The sequence below is a fragment of the Triticum aestivum genome, chromosome 1D, assembly GCF_018294505.1.
Source record: "Triticum aestivum cultivar Chinese Spring chromosome 1D, IWGSC CS RefSeq v2.1, whole genome shotgun sequence".
NCBI lineage: Eukaryota > Viridiplantae > Streptophyta > Magnoliopsida > Poales > Poaceae > Triticum > Triticum aestivum.
The window spans coordinates 410733751-410755636 of NC_057796.1; the positions used below are offsets into that span (position 1 = coordinate 410733751).

Here is a 21886-nt window from a genome sequence, read left to right on the forward strand (position 1 = left end):
ATCAAGGCCACGTCTTTAGTTTAACATGACCAAACAATGAACATCTCTTGTGACTGATGCGGCGTATCCTCTGTTTCGATGAAGCCAATGCAATACTACATTTGGCGCCACACTGACGCATTCAACTCGTCACACCATTGCTGGCGCCGCCATCGGCCAGCTGCTTGCTGATAGCTCCGGTCAGAGACAAGACGCGTGCCAACGATGATTACTATACGTATACGTATACGTACGTATAGTCATCACTGAGCTCTGTCTCTCCCTCCCTGTATATAGAGTACTTGCAAAGCCAGAGCTAGAAGCACAACACACGAGCTGCATCCACCCCATCACAGGCCACAAGCAGATGCGTACTCAGTCAGTGATGGCGTCCAAGCAGATGCTTGTCGCGGTGTTCGCTGTGGCCTTCCTCCCGGTGCTCGCCGTCGCCACGGAGCACTTGGTCGGCGACGACAAGGGCTGGACCCTCAACTTCAACTACACGGCCTGGGCCGAGACCAATCAGTTCGTCGTCGGCGACACGCTAGGTAGTCACATACCCCCATTAATCTATTCCGGCGGCTACGCGTACGCCATTTTCTCTGCGACGCGAAACTAATTTCCTGCTAACTACTGTATAACGCAGTGTTCAAGTACGGGAGCCCAGCCCACAATCTGGTGGAGGTGGGCGGTCCAGACTTCGTCGCGTGCACCCAGACGGCCGGCGCGGTCGTCAGGACCTCCGGCGAGGACCGTCTCGCGCTCGACACGGCTGGACGCCGGTGGTTCTTCTGCGGCGTCGGCCCGCACTGCAAGAGCGGCATGAAGCTCAAGATCACCGTCCTCGACACCGCCGCGCCGACTCCCCAGCCTGCCCCGACCAACCCTGCCAGCAAGCTGCAGGCGCGCTTTGGTGAGACGGCGGGCGCGGTCACCGCGCTCGCCGCAGCCATGCTCGTGCTCTAGGCTCTCACAAGACGACCTTCTACATATTGTTGTTATACGAACCGTTGTGAATTTGAGCCCTTGAATTGTTCATAGGTTAAAGATTAATTTCATTTGTTTTTTTAGAAGAATTTCATTTGCTTATTAGCGAAGCTATCTTTCCTTGCAGTATATTGGTGAAGTGATAGAAAACAGAATTACTATTTTTCAGTCGACTGAAATTATTTGGGCTTCATTCAAATTTTCATTCGTTTGATATTGCGCTGAGATTCATGCTATTTTTTATCCGCTGATGCCTTCTCTTAGCGAGCACCCCTCCTCATCCCCCCCCCCCCCCCCCCCCCTAGCGATTTTATGGTTTTCTAGTTCGTTTTTTTCATTTTGTTTTCATTAAAACATGAATATCATTATTTGAAAAGTATCATAATTTAACAAATCTGAACATTTTCTAAAATTTGTGGACTTTTTTTTACAAGCATTAGCATTTCAAAACAACGTGATTTTTTAAAATTGTATGAACATGTTTTGAAACCATGACTATTTTTTTAGTCTGTGAATATTTTTAAAAACCATGCTTTTTAAAATGACTGTGAAGATTTTTTAGAAGTGGGTGGATATTTTTGTATAGAAATGAAAATACAAAACAATAGAAAACTGAAGAAATAAAAGAAAAAAGAAACTGAACCAAAAAATAAAAAAAATAAAAACAGAATCCAAAAGTAAAGGAAAAAAAATCTATATCTATACCTACTAATAAAGTGAGGTGCGTTTCGTCAAATAATTTCATCCGTTCATCATTGAAAAGACTTTTTTATCCGAGGTGGTACTAAATTTTTGTGCGTCTCTCCACTAGAAAAGACAAATAGTTTGTACAGAATTCCGCAATTGGGCCAGGCGCACTCCAACCCAACAAAGCCAACCCAGTAATTATTCATGCCCAAGCGTTGGGAGCACCTTATTTGTTGCAGGTGGCGACAAATAGTTGAAGGTACGCACAGGTCGCCCGTTTTTATTTTTTCAGTGTACTGTTTCTGTTCCTTTTTATTTTCCCTTCTTTATTTTTACTTTTCTGTGAAATAAAAATATACAAAATATATTCAGAATTTTAATTTTTGTTCAAATATTCAAAAAATCAGCATTACAAAATTTTATTCCTGTTTTGAAAAATATTAGAAACATAAAAAAATCCGGTCTGGAAATTCCTCAACATTTAAAAAATGTTTTCATGTAAAAAAGATATTTCATAATTTTTCGAGATTTCTTTTCTAAAATTCATATTTTATAAAATGTTCCATATTCAAAAAATATTCCTATTTTAGTGAAAAGTTCACAAAAAGAAAATAATGTTTGCGTCTCAGAAAGCATTTTAAAAAAAAATTCTGAATGTTCCCCATTTCAAAAAAATCAATAATTTTGTGTTTTATAAAAGGTTCATATTTTCAAAATCCTATTTTTCAATTTCAATTACTATTCCTGTTTCTAATTTTGTTTGTGATTTTCCAAAATTATATGGAATTTTCAAAAAAATGTTCACATTTTTTAAAACTGTCAGGGCTTTCAAAAAAAATTTAACATTTCCAAGAATATTTGGTAGTTCATATTTCTTTGAATGTTCAAAAAGATAAAAAATAAATCAAATCTGAAGCTATCGTATTTTCTTAAATATTCGTGCTGGCCATTGGTTAGCAGCGCGCGTTTGTTCTATCCTGGTTGGATATAAATAAATAAAATTATGGGCATATGCCAATAAAAGAGAATATGTTGTTTGGCTCTAATTAGAGAAAAATTGTGGACACATGAGCGGTAAATAATCAAAGAGAATAAACCGTCATAATGAAGGGACATTCATGCCTAATTATACTTATGAAACATGATTTATGCGCTGAAATTAGTAATCCATCCGGTTACGCCGTCGTAGGAGAGTGGTCGAAGTTACCGTGTCCCCAAGGCCGTCACACATCCACCAAATGAGGAGGCATGCACAACCCCGAGATGGAGGCGGACGCGAAAGAAAAAGGCACGAGTTGGGTTCTCGCCACCATGCCTACCAACCCCACCACTATCAAGATTTCATGGGCCAAACATGTCCAGCGAGAAAACCGCAACTCCTTGCTCTGTCACCTACCGTTGTGGAGACCATTTTTTTATGGACACATCGATTATCTTTTCTGTTGCTTGTCGTAAATAAAATATCTCTCCTATTGCAATGCATGGGCATATGTGCTAGTGTAAGAAAAAACAAAAGAAACCGTAATAGAATCGGACAACAAAACAAGCCAGGAAAAGACCGGAATAAAACTCTCCGAAACCCACGGAAAATTGGCAACTAGTCGGTAGATGGGCATGGCTTATGGAAGCAACAACCTTTCTGATTGTGCCATAATTTGAAACAGTGAGCCTGAAATGAAAAAAACATTGTAACATATATTTTGGTTTGCGAAATATTGGTCATAGTATTGGCTGACTAGGAATAAGAAGGGACGAACCAACCAAGTGAAGAGGCTATTAACCTATCACAACCTCTCCCAATGATTAACTAATTTGTCTTATCTGATTACTAGACCATGGAGGCGCGCTTTGTTGCGCCCGTCCTGGAACCCTCGTAGTTCGATAAGCATAATATTGTGTAGATGCAAGAACCCGCTGAATTCAACAAGAACAAACTACATAGCAGGGAAACCAATAAACAATTCATTCTCTACAGCAAAAAGGTAAGAACACAAATATCATCCCTGAAAAGTCATAATCTAGCTGTCAAATAACAAAACAAAGATGAAGGAAGGAAGGATGGATAGAAGCAATGCTCATCAATGGATCAATAGGTCAAATTTTCTGCGCATGAACAACGGTGAACTCAAAATTTTAAAATGAATTAGTGACTAATTTATGTTCGTTTCAAAATTCAAATATGGTGCATATAAGCAATCCAAAATTATTGTAGACACCATACTTTTGCAGTGTGGTTTATAGCCTAACAAAGAGACATTGCCTTTACATTGCCTTCGGCTATGTAACTCTTTCCTTCGTTATCTTACTGACCTCCATCTTGTCGATTTAGATTTCATATCATAGTAAAATGTGATTATTAGCTAAAAGAGTCAATATTAATACATAAACCAAACACATTTAATTCAAGAAAAAGGTTGAGCAATCACTATGTTAAATAGATTTTTGAACAATACCGTTGTCGTCTAGTAGCAAGGAAAAAATGTACTACAAACAACATTCTTCATTCAACTAAACTGCAAATAGTAGCATATATAAACCGAAGCTAGGAAGCTACGGAACTGACTATAAAAATATCAGAACCATAATAACAGAAGAATGAATGCGATTTTAATGCAAAATTACTATTGATGAAGTTATTATTTTTTGTCTTGCCAAGTTTAAAAGGTAATGAAGGGGTGTAGTGAAGCTTTAGTAGCAAACATCTCACATGATCATATCGGTCATCACATAATTTCAGACAATACTTGTACAGTACAAAATAGAGCATAGCTACATGCTTCTTTCTTAAGAAGCGGTAGTCTAAAATAAATTGTTGCTTCCAAGTTTCAGAGCTAATTAGTTGTTTTGAACATTCAGACTCTAGAAAATGACCTGATTCGACGATTCAACATGTGATCTGCACAATGAATAGCATTAAGGAATAAAATCTGGAAATCTTACTAGATTCAACCAGTCACCTATCACACCTCTAATGAGGACAGAAACAGTCCTAATTGGGTTGTTTGTCCACATACATATTACTTCAATATGAAAGATGTTGGATTGACTAAGTATGGGATGTTAAATCAACAATATGGGTGAATATTTGAATGTGAAAAATATTATGTTGGCGGTCTTGCTGAGTACCTAAGCAGAAGCATATTCCCATAACCTAAAAGCGAAGTCCAAAAGAAATTCTGACATACTAAAATGATGACAAAAAAGTACCAAACTACGAGTTTCTTTGTACTCTTATTTTCTCAGCAGAAAGAATGGCTAAAAGATTCTAATCTATTGCTAAGGTATCATATCTCAGGTATGGACAATTAAGACTCTACTAGAAAGATGCTCGTGCATTGCACAGAACATCAAGATGCATTTTTTCATAAAACACCTGCTGTGATTGACCCATGCGGGAGTAATCCCATGTGTAAAACTAATGATATCTTGAGAAAGAGGAGAGATAAGGTGAGGAGGAGTGGGGCGTGGTGGTGATTGCTGGTCGGACTGAGCGGAGGCATGGGGATGGACGACGCCAGCAGCGACCACCATGCCAGATTGTTCCAGAGGCTTCCTTTTTAAATTGCTCAACAATGAGGTTGTGGGAGATAAGGATAATCGAGGGAAGGCCTTATCTGCAAATGTGGAGAGAGGTGCGGGTATCTTTTAGAAAAATTGCCATAGTTTGCTTTCTATCCGTCAGATATAGATCGGACGGTCTATATTGCAAGATGGCAGACACACCATCATCACCGGCTCTGTTTTTTTATAAGAGTAGATAAGAGTAGAGATATGTTAAAAGTGTCACTCTTCAGATCAAGAACTTAATGAGCTTGAGAAAACGAATAGTTGGGAATCCTATTATAAGTACTAACTAGTAGGGTGACCCGCGCTAGACTATCTATATTTCTTTCATATTTTCATTTTTTTCTACCTATAATCTTTAGTTTTACTCTCACTACATCAGTACGTATATAAAAATGATAGTCAAAATGGGTATCCTTAGGAAACACGATTAACCTTGTAGAAATATTTGTAGAACATTGCTTCTTAAGATTTGTATGTGGGACAATAAAGGCCAAATAGCCCAGTGTCTTTTAGCGATGCCTAAATGTAGGCTTTGTTACTAAATTTTGGATTTCATTTCTCCACATTTTCTCACCCCTTCGCATTTATATTTTCACCCAATATATCTTTAGGATCTCCCTACAAATGTAAACTACGATGACATGTAGCAGTAACTTGTTATATGTTCCATCATCGGTATCGTCAGCAACCACATTATACTTATTTTTTCTATTAATACAATGGCATCCATTCATATATATGCTTACATGTCTTCTCATCTTAATGTAATTTTGTGCACCGCTTTCCAATCTAAACCAATGTAATTCAAGAATGGTGTGAATTTGCTAAAATATTCTCCCACTGGTACTCATCAATCCTTGTTACTTTTTTATCGTGCCTATTACATTTTTACGTAGTTATATTTTATCGTGCTTAAACATCCTCTACCATTCAGTGTGTCTGATAGTTATATTTGATATTGTTTTCCCATCCAGTATTTGCCCTGTGGCCAGATGTTATTGGACTTATTTGTGTCGATGCATGAGCATTGCCATACTATTTAAATAGAAACAATATGATTGTTCCAATACTGAACATATTTTTTGAACGGAAGCCACCTAAACGGAAGCATCTGATTTCCAACATAACAAAAAAATTGGTTCCGTTCATATTGTTCCAACTTATGTAATCGGCAAGCTCCATATTCATTTTTTTGGTCACGATTATTTCCTTTCTATGATTTGCTATTGCAGGATGATTTTCCCACAATTTTTCTGTGTGGATTTCTATAGGCTTACTGAAGTACAATTTATTTGTTCTTTTTGGAAATTAATTTCTTGATCTTTGCAACTGCAGATCTCCACATCACAGAAAAGGTGCTCAGTGCAATGCATCGTGCAGCGATTCCATGATAGGAATTAGGAACAAGTATAGAAAACTGAAAGAAACCACTTTTGCTCTGTGTTAGTACATTGTTCGATCCTACAGGAAGTAGCTGAGGGGTCATCGATGCATATCATGGCAAAGCATACACTACCCAAATTGCAACTATGTATTGTTTCCATTACTCAACAAGTTCAGGCGGTTGTATTTATTAAGTAAGAGAAACACTGATTCATTTGAGACTACCAATGTATTTTGGTTCACCTGAAGAAGCATCGCTAATATAACGTGCTACGTGCACGTGTTGATGTTCGTGAAGAAAAGGTATGTACCAACGCTATTTTAAATTCATATCAGTACTTTGATTTCCAATTGTCACGTGAAGTGTTGTTAAGTTGGTATAAATGGTGCATTCAAGCTAATAAGGTTACTGGAAAGGGTGACTTCTTATTCACCAGTTGTCCTCAAACTACTGATGCTACCGACGACAAAGATATAGTCATTATGTTTTGCACAAAAGTTCAAGCTACTGATGCGCCTATTGGATGTCTGAACACACCCGGACGTATGAGGGAGAAATGAGCTTCGACATTATATTAGAGACGACCTTAAGCATTTGTTTGATTAATTTATATGCATTGTGGCCCATAACATCGCACGGGCATTCTACTAGTCATCTATTTATACTGAACTTTTCTACTCCCTCCGTTCCAAAATAGATGACCCAATTTTATACTAACTTTAATACAAAGTTGGGTCATCTATTTTCGAACAGAGGGAGTACTTACTAACTATCATCAAATGTACTCCATCTGAAAAGTAATATAAGATCATTTAAATCAGTAAAGTAATGACCTACACGATCTTATATTACTTTATAGGGGGGGTATATTACTTTTGACGTACTATATTAATACTACTTTTAGGTATAACTATCAACATTAAGAATGTAAACAAACTCATATATTAATATAAAAAAGGCATACATTTTTACTATTTATCATTAGAAATACATTTTTAGTACTATGTGAAATGCGTCTTTTGCAAAAATAAAAGGATGCTTGCCGTAGATTTGAGCAATTCAATATTATCAGTTTATCACAATATTCCCAAATAAACTACTGATTTAATGATTATGTTGTATTTGTATGCATTCTTTCCCATTGTATTCCTAAATATCAAGAGAATCGGGTAGTGTTTATAGTATATCAATCAAGTAACTTGATAGATATTGCTAAGGTCAAGACCGACAAGTTTAGATGTGACTAAATAGATGATTTTTTTGAAAACCCCTCCCATATATTAATTAATTAAAAATGTGCATACAATCGTCTATTACAACTTCAGCCACGCAGGGCGGAACACTATTAAGACTCACACCATCAGACCTATTAACAAAACTGAATTTAGCAATTTCATGTGCCACCCTATTGGCCCTTCTGTTAATCTTGGAAATCTTGAAACTTGTCATCAACCTGGAAATGCTCAATGCTTCCATCTTCAGGTCAGCTAGGGAAGACCTGTCCAAATAATCGTTTTCTAGAAAGGAAGCCACAAAAGAACAATCAGTTTCTAAGATGATGGGCTTGTGTAGAGTAATACCGATGTAAAGCCCTGCAAGGATCGCTCTAAGTTCCGCTTCATCCACGCTATTGCAAACCCCAATATAATCCCATGAAGAAATGATCACTTCTCCCAAATGATTCCTGGCAACCACACCCACACTCGCAGAGCTAATGGCCTCCACAAAGCTTGCATCAACATTAATCTTAATGGACTCCAGGTCGGGTGGCTGCCAATTCACAACTTTTTCTTTCACTTCAATGGTATCATAAAACCCATCAACCCTTTCCTTACCTTTGTTGGTAACCTCCATCTTCCTATTGGTATGACAGGACGAGAAGGACCCCCAGTAGTTTTGAATAAAGCTCACAGAAGTAGAGATAGTTTCCTTTCCCTTACCAAAGATCAAGTCATTCCTCAGGTGCCATGCCCTCCAAAACATGAATATAACTTGCTCACGCACCGGCGGCGTTAACTGCTCCAATAAAATAAGTAGCCAATCCGGCCCCGAAAAATTGAATATCTCATCATCTGGTAAGTTCCATACCTCCCTTACCGCCATACGGAGCGCCCGCGCCTTGGGACATCTCCCAGAGCATGAAACACACATTCATCTTCAACGCCACAAATCGAACATAAGCCAATGGTAGTTTGATGGTGTTTAACCCTGTTAACTTGAACCGCCAAACTATTAGTAGCAGCACGCCAAGCAAAAATTCTGATTTTCTGAGGGACCTGAGCCTTCCAAATAATGTTCCAAAGCCTCCTTTCTCCATTCACAGCATCACTAGAGCTCCCCATCTCACTCTTATTGTTCTTCAAATTTAGCGCCAGCCTGTACGCACTTTTAACCGAGAACATTCCATTTTTCTCATAGTGCCAAGCAATAAAATCTTCCTCACCTACAGTCGGAATACGTAACTTTAAAATTTCCTCGGCATCATAAGAATAAAACAAATGCCTGATCAGATTCTCATCCCATCTTTTAGAGCCCCTCATGAATAGCTCAGACACATATCTAAGTCTGGTTCTATTCTTTTTTGCAGAAATTTGAAGACCCGAATCTCTAGGCAGCCAATTATCCCTCCAGATATTTATACTCGTGCCATCGACAACTCTCCAAATGATACCTTTTTTCAATAGTTCAAGACCATGCATAATACCTTGCCAAGTAGTCGATGTCACTTGAGGGAATACAGTGTCCAGCAGGTGCCCATGAGGATAGTACTTTGCTTTCATCACCTTTGCACATAATGAGTCCGGAAAAACCAACAATCGCCAGGCTTGTTTTGCGAGAAGTGCTTGATTAAATAATCTTAGATCTCGAAAGCCCATACCTCCTTCACCTTTGGGTCTCGTCATCTTATCCCACGCTAGCCAATGAGTTTTCTTTCTATTCTCCTCATCACCCCACCAAAAATTCCTAATGATCTGGGATAACTCTTCACAAAGAGATGCAGGAAATTTAAAAATGCCCATTGCATAGACCGGGAGAGCCTGTATGACTGATTTAATCTGGATTTCCTTCACCCCACTAGAGGCGTATTTTTCTATCCAGTCAGAACCCCGCTTTAGTGCTTTATCTTTCGTAGACTAAAATTTTCCCGCCTTCATACGTCCTTCTGGCACAGGTAAACCAAGATATTCGTCCTCAAAGCCATCAGAGGTGATTTTGAGAACCACCAAAATAGCCACCTGATCTTCCATACTACACCTTTTACCAAATAAAATGGAACATTTATCTGGGCTTAAAAATTGCCCCGTTCCCTCCTCATAAGTCGTCAAGATATGTTTAATGGCCAAAGCTTGCTCAAGAGAACCTTTAAAAAATAGGAGGCTATCATCAACAAATAATAAATGCGATATACCTGGAGCATGTCTGTTCAACTAGAAATGCTGGATTGCCCCACTCGCGGAAGCATCATTGAGTAACAGCGAAAGGGCCTCAGCCACAAACAGAAACAGGTACGGAGATAAAGGATCCCCCTGCCTGAGACCTCGCGAAGGTTGAAAAGAGTCCAGCAGTTGGCCATTAAAACGCACTGAGTAATTCACTGACGTAACACAGGTCATAATCCAATTAACCCAAGTTGGAGCAAAACCATATGCACGAAGCATACTTTCCAAAAAAATTCAGTCCACACGATCATAAGCCTTAGCTAAATCCAATTTGTACGCACAAAATTCACCCCTGCCATCTTTTTGCGTATTCAGCGAATGCATACACTCAAAAGCTATAAGAGCATTATCAGAAATTAATCTTCCAGGAATGAAGGCACTTTGGGTAGGAGAGATCATACCATCCAACAATGGCCTCAGTCTGTTAACAAGACACTTGGAGATAATTTTATATATGACATTGCACAGACTAATTGGCCGAAAATCTTTAATCGACTGAAGATTTTTCACTTTGGGAATGAGCACAATAGTTGTATTATTAACCCCCTCCGGCATGCATCAAGAAATAAAGAACTGTTGAACATCACGTACAATATCTTCCTTCAGAAAGCCCCAATTCCTCTGAAAAAACCCCGCTGGGAACCCATCTGACCCCGGAGCCTTCAATGGACCAATTTGAAAAAGAGCATCACTGATCTCTTGTCCAGAGAAAGATTTACAAAGATCCTCGTTCATCTCATCATTCACCAGAGGTTTCACAAGGGGTATAATACGAGAAGGGTCCACCGTATTGTCACAAGAGTACAAATGCTTAAAAAAGGAGTTTGTAATACCTTTGATCTCTTCCACGTCATTAGAAAGAGATCCATCGCTCCTTCTGAGGGCAGAGATATTATTCTTCTTTGCTCTCCAAGTGGCCTTTCTCTGGAAGAATTTTGTGTTCCTATCACCCCATTTCATTTTGTCCAAACACGATCTCTGTTTCCACATAATTTCTTCCTTCATCAAGAGCTCATCCATCTCCCCGAGGATTTTCTTTCTCTCCAAAATAGCAGAATGGTCGTTTCTTTTGTAGAGAACATTTAATCTTTTCCGCGCTGTTTCAAGCTTTTTAAGTAAATAACCTATATGGTCCCTACTCCACCCATGAAGGGACTTCATAAGGGCATCCAGATTGTTTGCCACATCTCCCAAGTCACTGACATGTGTACTTTTATTCCAACATAATTCGATTTGGTCTTTCAGCGCCACAGCCTCCCTTTCCCAATAGGCTTCATATTTCAGATGTTTACTAAACATACCAGGCAGATGATTCTAGAGTGTATGCAGTGTCTAACATGCACCCGTATCTATAATACAAACTTTGGTAACTTGTAATATTGACTAGTTGAATATATTTAGATAGATTATCTTTACAAAAGGTAATACGACTTGTCTAAATGGTGTACAAGACATATGTTGATTACTCCATGGTGTCAGCAACATGATTATGTCTTCCTTGGGGCTCCATTGAGAAGTGACTTAGCTTTTGGGGCGCCATCCGTTATCTGCCTCACCTCTGTTATCTCAGCTTAGTTATGCTTCAGTTGCCCGCTCCTACCATTTTAGAGGAAGAAACTAGGAAGCAAATTTAGTAGAAATCATGCCGGCATTAGGTTTTGTTTGCCCTACTAGCACTCAGTTAATATTGGATGTAAAATTAGTATGCTAGACCATATTTACAAATGTATAATGATATTAAGGTAATGTTATTGTTCTGCCTCTCAAGAACACTAGTTGTATGGTTTTGGACACATGGCCCATGCCTCTTGATTGGTAGTCCAAGTAAAGTGGTTTTGACATTTTCCTTCTTTCGAGTCTAATGTGATGTTAGGTAAAGATATATATGTGACTTAATTACATGTCCTCTCCATTTCAAGAAAATACATATACTCGAATTGGCCATGTTTAAAGTCAAAGTCATGTATGTTTTATTAATATACTCCGATGGGAGGCTATATTTTTGTCGACAGCAAGACGTCGGTGATAACTTCATCAATCTCGTTACAACATTCTCCGGCAGACATACTAACATTTATGCAGTGATATGCCATGTATATCCACGTTGTAATTGGTGTTTTTTGAGCGAAAAGTTCAACACTATATATTACTGTAGTAGTATGTGTACTAGTAGTACGCTCTCTTTCTGTACACTCGACCAAAGAAATGGTTCTGAAACTCGTCAGGTTCTGGGCCAGTACTAGAAGTCTAGAACTAACCGAAAATGATGCATCTACTCTACGGACGTGCCTTACAGAAACAATCGTACAGGCAGTCTGCAGAGTGCAGAGCATAGTTCAGAAGGGAGAGAGTGGAGTGGAGCAGCAGCGATGGCCGGAGCCGGGGAAGACGAATCAGCTCCCCCTCCTCCACCTCCTGCTTCTCCACTAGATCAGAAGGTAAGTTGCGCTATCATCCACTCCCTCTCTGACAGATCGACCAGATTGCGGATGCGGAGTTCCTTTCGCCATTAACCCGTGGATCCTCCCTCCCTGCAGCAGCCCATGGAAGAGGCGGCGGCGGCGGCGGGAAAGCTGGGCAGGTTGGAGCACCACCACGGCGCCGCTGACCCCGTCCTTCCGGATGGAGGACCTTCCCGCGGTAACTTCCATTCCGTCAGTTCAGTTCCTCTGTTTCCCCCTTCCATTCCAGCAAGGGAAATAAAGTGTTTACTGAATAATTGAACTTTGGTGTGATGCCTTTTGTGTTCTCCACGGATCTGAACCTCAGGGGCAAGAATGTATTTGGTGTTCTGTTTGAGTTGTTGCCTGGGGGCCTCAACTGTTATCCACTTCATGATTTTTTTTTTAAAGTGAGGCTCGATGTTTTAGGTCATCTTGCTTAACTTGTTATCAGGATAAATAGGAACAACTTTCTGAAAAAGATCATGAAGGACTGAGTGAAACTACAGAAAAAATGGCAGTTTGCATCAAATTTCTTTTCCAAAAGATAGGCACTTTCAGCTCATTGTGTCTACCAGTGGCAGTTAGTTCTAGTCAGAATTCACCCGCTCAAAAATTCTGTTCCTTTCTTGTTGCAGGAGGTTCAACCTGTTATAATGTCACTGTTGCCACTGAAAGAGGCCGTGAGGACAAGCATTGTTTCAAGAAGTTGGAGAACGCTCTGGAGATTCCATTGTAATCTATGTTTTGATGGTCCCAATGATCCGGACTCTGACACCGATGACGAGTTCGCTGGTCAGGACAGTACCAAAATGAAACGGGCAAAGTTCATTGAGACTGTAAATTCGGTTATTCAACAGCATAGTGGGATAGGAGTCAATAAGTTCAGCATCCGGTGTGGCCTGCCCAAAGAAGACTCTCATCATCTTGACAGGTGGATTTCGTTTGCCACTTCATTGAAGGCAAAGATAATACATTTTGATCTGATCATAATTGATTGGCCACTCGAAGAAGTTCACCACTTCCCTCTTGAGGCCTTAGATGCTCAAGGTGGCTCATTTGTCCAGTCATTGTTTCTTGCTGCTGTTTCTATACCACACTCAGGAATACGTGGCCTTACAATACTCAGAAGACTTGTTCTGGAATCTGTTCAGATATTTGGGGATTTCCCTGGCTTGCTTGCAAAGTGTTCAGCACTTGAGGACTTAGAGATCATTGACTGCTCTGGTGTTACTAATTTAAGCATACCCCACAAACTCGATAAACTTCGACATTTGCTAATTGATAGTAGTACAACGGATATCGAGGTGGTTGAGCTTCATGCTGCTGATCTTGCTCATTTTGAGTACAAAGGGCGAGTGATCCCTATAGTACTTCATGGTTGCTCAAAATTAGAGAAGGCAACAATAATGTTTGTGGACACTAAAGCACTGGCCCATACATTCACTGCAGTTCCAAGCATTTTGCCAGTGAGGATATTACATGTGCAAGCAATTATATCAAAATATGCACAGGTTGCCTTTTTTTGCTTACCTCATAGTTCTTCAGAATTGGTGTTACTGTTAGCGTCATCTTATTTGTTCGGGTCATGTTTCAGTTGCAGAAGCTGCCAACAATACCAGAGGGCATGTTTATGAATTTGAGGCATATGACTTTAATTGTGGAGATGCAAATGACGATAATGAAGTTCTTCAATTAGCCCATTGTTTGGATGCTGCACCCCGACTGGAGACATTGCGCTTGCATGTGAGTGCCATTTTATTTATTTAGAAAGATTAATATATGGACCTTCAAGAAAGAACTATTCTTGGATTAGTTTGACCAAAAGCTTCCAATGCAGATGTTCTATCTGAAATCCAGTGGTGCCTCCAGTGGTGAGGTGGTGGGTATGCGTCGCCATGATCATCTCAAGACGGTCTTCATGAGCGGGTTTCGCTGTTACAGGGCTCAGACTGAGCTGGCATGTTGTATCCTGGGAAATGCTTGTGTTCTTGAGCAGCTGACAATAGAACCAAAGATCACAAACACAATATGGGGTGGTGATTGTTATGCGTGGAATAAAGGCCTCGAAAGAGTTTTACCGGGCGTCTGTGAATGGGCACAGGTCATCTCGGAGGGCTTCGGTAAGGTGATAACCGTCTTAGGTGCCCCCCCCCCCCCCCCCCCCCCCCCCCTTAATGATAAAGGGTTCCCCCCCACTTTATATTATAAAGCAACCATCCAATACATCCAGCTCGCTGGGGCCGCAGCACAAACAAGCCCAAAAGGAAAAACAATGAGTAAACCAAATCCTTTTCCCATAAATGTACCATTTGAATAATTTTCAGTTGTCAGCGGCATCTCAGTGTAGCTGGAAGAAGTTTATTCATTCATGTAGTAATGCTTCTGTAGACTGTAGAGACTGTTTTGTTTACAATTCATTGCTATGAGCCTTTGCCCCTCTTCTCTCCACAGGTGAAAAAACAATTAATCTGTGAATGGGCACAACTTTATTTCTTCTAGTGTGCTGTCGTTGGAGCTACTGAAAGAACTCGGTGATGGAATCTCAAACAAAATTGCACCTCTCCTCTTTTCATGTACATTTCTCAACTCTTATAAAAAGGTGAACTATCTCCTGGTTCGACTTTTGGGTGAAAAACTTAAACATCTTTTCAAAGCATATGCTAAGCTATTGTATCTTGGACAAAACACCTACATGGAATTTCGTAGATTGACATTTTTGTACTCCTTGGGTAGCCTCCGAGTTGTCGCCGCCCAACCGAGGAGGAGTCTGAAGTGTTCTTTGCAGTGCGTTTTGGCATTGCTTTGAACTCATTGTTTGTTTGGGTTGCCCTGCAGCAAAATTTGCTGATTACCCGGTTCGTTCAATGTATCGACAACACCCGAAAGACAAGGAGGATGAGGGTGACCACAGCGGGCCAGTTCGTTGCTGGATTTGCGCCGCCTGATGAGAACACCATTGGTGGGTAGGCGACACTGCTCGGCAGCGACGCCGGATTCCCATCAGGTTCTGGGCTGCTGATCCACGATGGGAGCAATGTGTAAGTATTAGGTCATGAATGATGTACACGCGCATATAATCATAGTTAAATCCTAGTTAAGGGGAGCTACTGACGCTGTCATGTTCAGAAGATGAGGCGCCAAAACCATATGATCTAGGAGTAGTAACTAGTTGTAAGCTGACAAGACGCCGATACACTGGACAGCGCGCATGCATTGTGCCAATTAGGAAGCAACAGGGCTAGTTCCTATATTAGCAGATATCCAACAATCCATTTTCTACATCGCAATCCATGTATGATTTTTTTTGTCCCAAATAAAACAACATGTGGACTTAAACTTCTCATGGCAACTGGCAACGGAACATCAGGGATACAATGTATGTAAAACGGAATAGAGATATAAAATGAGATCCTTTTTCTATTATAAGCTATATTATTTTAAGTATTGATGGACACAAAAAGATCCAAAAGCCTTTTTGACATATTGTACTTCTAAAGGTTTGTTGAACTGGAAAGTTTGAAGCCCATATGTCGTTTCTTTTGGGAGAAACAAAAAAGAAAGTTCTATACTCCCTCCGATCCAAATTAATTGACGCATCTCTAGTTTTATTTAATAGGAAGAATTGCTAAGTTTTACGAGAGGCCAAAAAAATCTACTCTCACAAGATCACTGTTTTTTGGTCTTTTGCTCTCTCTAATGCCCAAGTTTGGAACTTGGGCATAATTTTGCTCATCAGTTTTGTGTGTCCACCATCTTCGCACAAATGCCGCCACATTGCCTGATTGGAAATGATCACAAGTGTGACCTTGGTTTTCTGGAGAGTCATAAGACATTCCAGTCACCATGCATGTACAGAAACTATTGGGCGCATCGCTCGTAACGAGATCTCGCCAAATCAACTCATGATCACACTCTCATCTTGAACTCATATTCCTAGTGCATCCCATGCCTAGAACTGTTCATATTCCTTGTAGACCAAGCTAGCACCATTTCTCCACCCACCCACTAAGCGACAACAACCAAAAGATGGACAAGCTTATATTTTTGCGGTGCAGTTTTGAGTGTTCACCTCCTATGCTCAATGGGAATACGTGTAGGTAGTTGTAAAGGAGTGATTCCGAGTTGTATTTATGGGTACGTGTAGGTAGTTGCAAAGGAGTGATTCAGAGTTGTATTTATGGGCCGATTTTCGTTGATTTTTTACCACCTCACCACATGTCCAGTTTATTCTACCCATGAGTACATTTGCTATAAGAGTTACGAACACTGGTGACATATTTCATTTAGATAGCTAGCAAGTTGGTTTCATTGGTTGGGTATTATTGATTTTTTTTTGCTTCCCGAGTCGCATTTCCAACAGTTTAACCTTGGACTGCTCCACTCAGAGCCAACTTCTCTGCCCTACTACATCAAATGAGAGTCGTCATATCTGCCTCCTGGATCCACTAACCATGCACCGCACCGTCCATCCTCCTCAGACCACTAGCGTCATTGTCATGGAAGAAAGCAACCACTTCCTACCAACTCCTATACACCTCCTCTAAGCTTCCTAACGGCACTGGAGCAAACACCGGTGTGGTGTAGCTGATGCTAGAGTACCAAAAAATCCCACGTCTGGCAACCCTAGTTCCGTTGTACCAATGGACGCACGAAAGATGACTCCTAGAGATCCTGCACCGTTGTCGTCAGGAGCGCTGTCGGGACGGAGTCCAGACTGGGAACATATTATTCTACTCACTACCACATATGCCATCATAACACTGACGTGGGACACACCTACCATAAGGACCAATGTTGGTCCAGGATGCCGCCACATTGTGAGGAAGGACCGGTGTCCCTTCGTCATGCTGCTTAAATGACAGAGGGAATGAGAGGGGACTCGTGACCTTACCTTGCCGACGAAAGGCAGGGAGACCGATTGCCTCTATTTTTGCCCCTTTTCTGAAAAATACCGTGGTGGAGAAGAGTGAGACACCATCTTTTACTAGGGCTTTGTTCTATTCCATCCAACCCAGTTTCAATCTCGATTTTTCGTGATGCGTCCGGGAGCGTGAAGGCAAATCTTTTGTGACAACATATAAAACATTGATTTTGACAATAAGATGTGAATCAGCATCAGATTTGTGACACCACGACGACCACCATCTCTCCTTTAACAATAATGATGAATATCCCTCGCAAAAAAAAAACAATAAAGATGAATACAAGAAATTCACGTGTGCTAGCTAGGTAGTTACCATATTTTTGTTGTTGATCATCTCTTCTGTACTTTCTTTGAAAGGTATTTAGCATTTTTTTTGAGCAAAATAAGATGTATGTATGGCAATACTCTTTTTTTAGAAATGTTCGGCCTTTTTTTCCTTCCCGAAAATCCTATGTAGCGACCGTTCGCTAAGAGAGGGGTGGCAAACGAACCCCTTTTGAAGGCATTTTTAGTTTTGAGACGAGATCAAACGGTGGCAGTTTCAAACGAAAAATTGTCTTCTCCGACAGAAACTGCCATGTCGTTCTAAAGAAACCGACACCCCTTGCAACTAGAAATGCTAGAGAAATGGTTCGCGAATGCCACCCCGTCCTTGCGAGCGGTCACCAGCTAAGGGCAGGACGGGGCGGGAAGAACTTGGGCAGTGGGCAACTAGCTCCACAAGCTAAGCCAGATGCCTTGAGAGATGATCAGGGGGGTCTGAAGGACGCTGCAGGTTCTGACACTGGAAATACGAGTCTAGTTAATGGTCATGATCTTGTAGATATGAGCATGGAGGCTGCCATCTCCGCCGATGATGTCATGCACGCCGGCGGCTTGGGCGCCAAAGACGACATCGGCAGCCTCCTACCAACGGCGATGGACTCCACCGACTTCGAGGCCTCGTTGCGGGACGCCCGCGACTATGAAGGCGAGAAGGAGCAACCGGCGCCCTGGGCTGGGTTACAGGGCATCAGAAGCTCGGGAATCAAGCCGTCGGACGCGCCGCAGCAGTGATCCTGCTTCCTTGTGCAACTTCGATTTCAGAAAGACAAAGCACGCCATCCATGTTTATGTAGTTTTCCAGCTTCTGTTGTGCTTCAGTTGGTAGCCCTGACATCTTGTTGTTTTGGTGCTGGATGAATATGAGTTTATGAACACATGAGTTATGCGAAAGTATGGTTTTATTTGGTGTTGTGTTGCCCCTGATGGCTACAGTTTATGTTATCCCTTTGGTCATAAGTCAAATTTTTTGTTTTCGGGAACAGGGGATACTCCAGCCTAGACAAATAAAGAAACAGTGCAATCCTTATTGAAATAGTGGCAAAAGCTTCATTGAAGGAGGAGAGTTGCAAATATTTTTGAGAGACCACGAAGTAGTACTGCTCTACTCTCACAAGATCAGTGTTCTTGGGTGTTCTGCTCTTGGCTCTGGCTGACACCCAAGTTAGGAAGCTGGGAATTACTGTTCTCATTCCATTTCTCCCTTGAGACGAGCACCAGGCACTCATAATCTTCTTCGCACAGAGGCTGCATTACTCGACAGCCATTGTTTTCTTCTAGAATACGCACAAGCATGCGTATCAGATATTCATAGAGAAAAGGGGAGACCCCCTCCACAGTTTTATAGACGCGGCCCAAGACCTAATAAATAGGTCTACTCCTCGCTACTCACTGGACAGCCTAGCAAAAAACGTACTACACTCGTAGCGTAGAAGTCCGGCCATACACCAGGCCTTCTCCTCCTCCACAATCCTACGCAGTAATCTACTCTCCAACAAATCACACCGTCGAAGGCGATAGAATTCCTGTTCTTTCAAGTCTCCCACATGACCAGGAGTGCAGTTCCTTGCTACTCCGCTCGTCCTGGGGTAGTGCCGAGCTCCAAGGAACCAGCCGAGCATAAGGGCCTGTTCAGATTCCCTCCCCTCCGCAACTCCACTCCCGGAGCTGGTGGAGCAGCAGTGCAAAATCGCGGAGTGGGGACGGAGGTGCTCCACAAATCCTAAGATTTCACAGAGCGGGAGGATTGCCGAACAGCCCCCAAGTGTCATCTCGGCTCTTCACAGGAACAAGAAGCTTCCAATAGCTTTTCATGTGCCAGAGGAAGTTTGTCATCACTGGGTCGGCTCATCTATACACTCTCAACTTGAACTCATGTTTCCGGTGCATCCCATGCCTACCACTGATCCTAGTCATCATAGACCAAGCTAACTTCTCAATGCATTTAGTGGCAGCAATACCAAAAAAGATGGGCAACCTTACATTTTTGCGGTGGAGTTTTGAGTGTTCACCTTATATGCTCACTAGAACTATGTAGAGGTGCAAATGAGTGATTCAAAATTGTATTTATGGGTCATATGTTATTGGTTTCACTACCTCACCAGCCATCTGTCCACTTAACTCCTTGATGAGTACAATTGCTATAAGAGCTACCAATCCCAACGATATATTTTATTTACATATCTACCACGGTGCTATGTAGTCTAGGTGTAGTTATAAATATGTGTGTGTAGTTAAAGCAGTTTATTGTGATATGTCTAATTATCTACCAGATGCGCTAACAATTGGTTTTGATATGTTTACATGAAGTTATGGTCATTTGTCTGCTACCTCACAATTATACAAATTTACGGGCTTGTACATGCAAATTTGTTGATTGTGCTCTAGTATAAAAAGATGTCCATCAACTACTGATGCGATGTTATAATCGTACTATGAACTTGCAGTGGCTTTGCTTGCACTTTCCCTTGTTGTAAGTGATCCAGAACTAATGCTCTGTCTGCGATAAAAAAAGTCCAATTAATATCGGTGATGGTAGAAGTATGGTGTTATGACCGGCATATTAGGGGCTTAGCCCAGTTAGTTGTGGCCCAGTCTATCCTATCGTTATTAGGGGCTTAGCCCAATTATCTTAGTATGAGGATTACATAAACTCGTGTAAGGATCCGTATTGGAATTAAGTAAGAAGCAATCATATTTGCTCGGCTTTCTTAGGGAGCCGGGAAACCTAACCCTAGCCGCCTCCTCCCCTGCGCCATCTCCGTCCCAGCCGCCGCCTCCTCGCGCACGACGTCGCCCAGCCCCCGGCGGCCGCGAGTTCGTCCACGACCAGCTCCCTCCTCACTACTAGGGAAAAGCCTAGCAGTAGCGCGGGGACCCGCACTACTGATACGGCGCTACAGCTAACCTGTATCAGTAGCGCGTGTTGCCCCACGCTACTGCTATACATGGCTAGCAGCAGCGAGCTTTAGTTTAACGCGCTACTACTAATAGCTGCAACACTTTTAACTAAGGCGCGCTACTGGTAAGAGCACGCTGCTGCTAACTTTATTCCCCTTGCTACTGTTAGTTTTATTATTTTTTTCTGCATATTAGTTTTGTATTTGAACAGGCTTTATACAATAATCTTTAGCATATCATACACATACAAATGTAATCAGAGCATCAAATCATGTCATCATCATAATCATCATCCAACACAAAGTGGCCTCTCGTCATCATCTCGAAAATAGCGATACAAGTCTCGATTACTTGCAACTACATCGTCATCCATCTAAACATTGATATACGCGAGAAGAGCTATCACTATGAGTGAGAGCGGAACTATGCAGTACATGAGTTCGTATCCCTCTCTCGCACTAGCGTGAACCTAAATTAACTACTGGCTGTCGCTCGAAAACCGGAAACCGGTACACCTGGGACTGACACTCCGGCCACTCGTCGTATATACTCCTGGCGTAGCACTTCTTCGTCATCGATGATCTATGCACCTGCATCGTCACATGAGTCGATGTTATGCAACATATGTAGTTGAGCAACAGAAAGAGACAGACTTGGCAAAAATAGAAGCAACATATCATAAGCATAAATAACAAAGTTCATCGTACCCAAAATGCCCTAACTAGAGTGATCTTCGCTAGTCGAGGAGGACGGTTTAATTACATCACAAATAAAGTTTCGTCGTGCATAACTCAAAGTTCCATCATACGGAAAGTATGGACTAAATGGACACATTGTCATATATCGACAATCACTCCAACATGTCGTGCCATCCATCCAAGTCAGGGAGATAGTCCCCAAGCTTAGTGAAAGGCTTCATGTCGAGACGTTGAGCGGCTACGCGTGTTCGGACATCTTCCCGCGACATTTGCCCTTCCTCGTAGAACATCCCTGTTTTTTCGAGGACCTCCTTCATGATGATTTGTGCAAGTTCACGCTGGATGTGATAGAACTCAGCTCTAAGTCGATGATCCGGGATATAACCTACGTTCTTTGCCCATTGCAGAATATGGGCATCGCCGGATGTAGGTGACATGCGAAGGTCCTGCTGATCCAATTTGTACTCCAGCATGTGGTGTAGGACATAGAATCCATCACTAAGAGTATCACTCGGTTGCTGGATGCAGAAGAAGTTGGTCTTATGGCCGAAGGC

The 21886-nt window shown here is 41.5% G+C and overlaps 1 protein-coding gene and 2 pseudogenes across 1 annotated transcript; all 3 read left to right on the top strand.

The window, feature by feature from the left end:
* Positions 1 to 315: 315 nt before the first annotated feature.
* LOC123171728 (blue copper protein 1a) lies at positions 316 to 1082 on the top strand. The gene is made up of 2 exons (XM_044589053.1): positions 316 to 527; positions 626 to 1082. Exons 1-2 carry the CDS (start codon positions 347 to 349, stop codon positions 943 to 945), a joined length of 501 nt encoding a protein of 166 aa, XP_044444988.1. The 5' UTR covers positions 316 to 346; the 3' UTR covers positions 946 to 1082.
* An 11505-nt stretch (positions 1083 to 12587) lies between these two features.
* On the top strand, positions 12588 to 14977 carry LOC123182474 (putative F-box protein At3g58860; annotated as a pseudogene).
* Positions 14978 to 17971: 2994 nt separating this feature from the next.
* LOC123171744 (uncharacterized) lies at positions 17972 to 18468 on the top strand (annotated as a pseudogene).
* The last annotated feature ends 3418 nt before the right edge of the window (positions 18469 to 21886 follow it).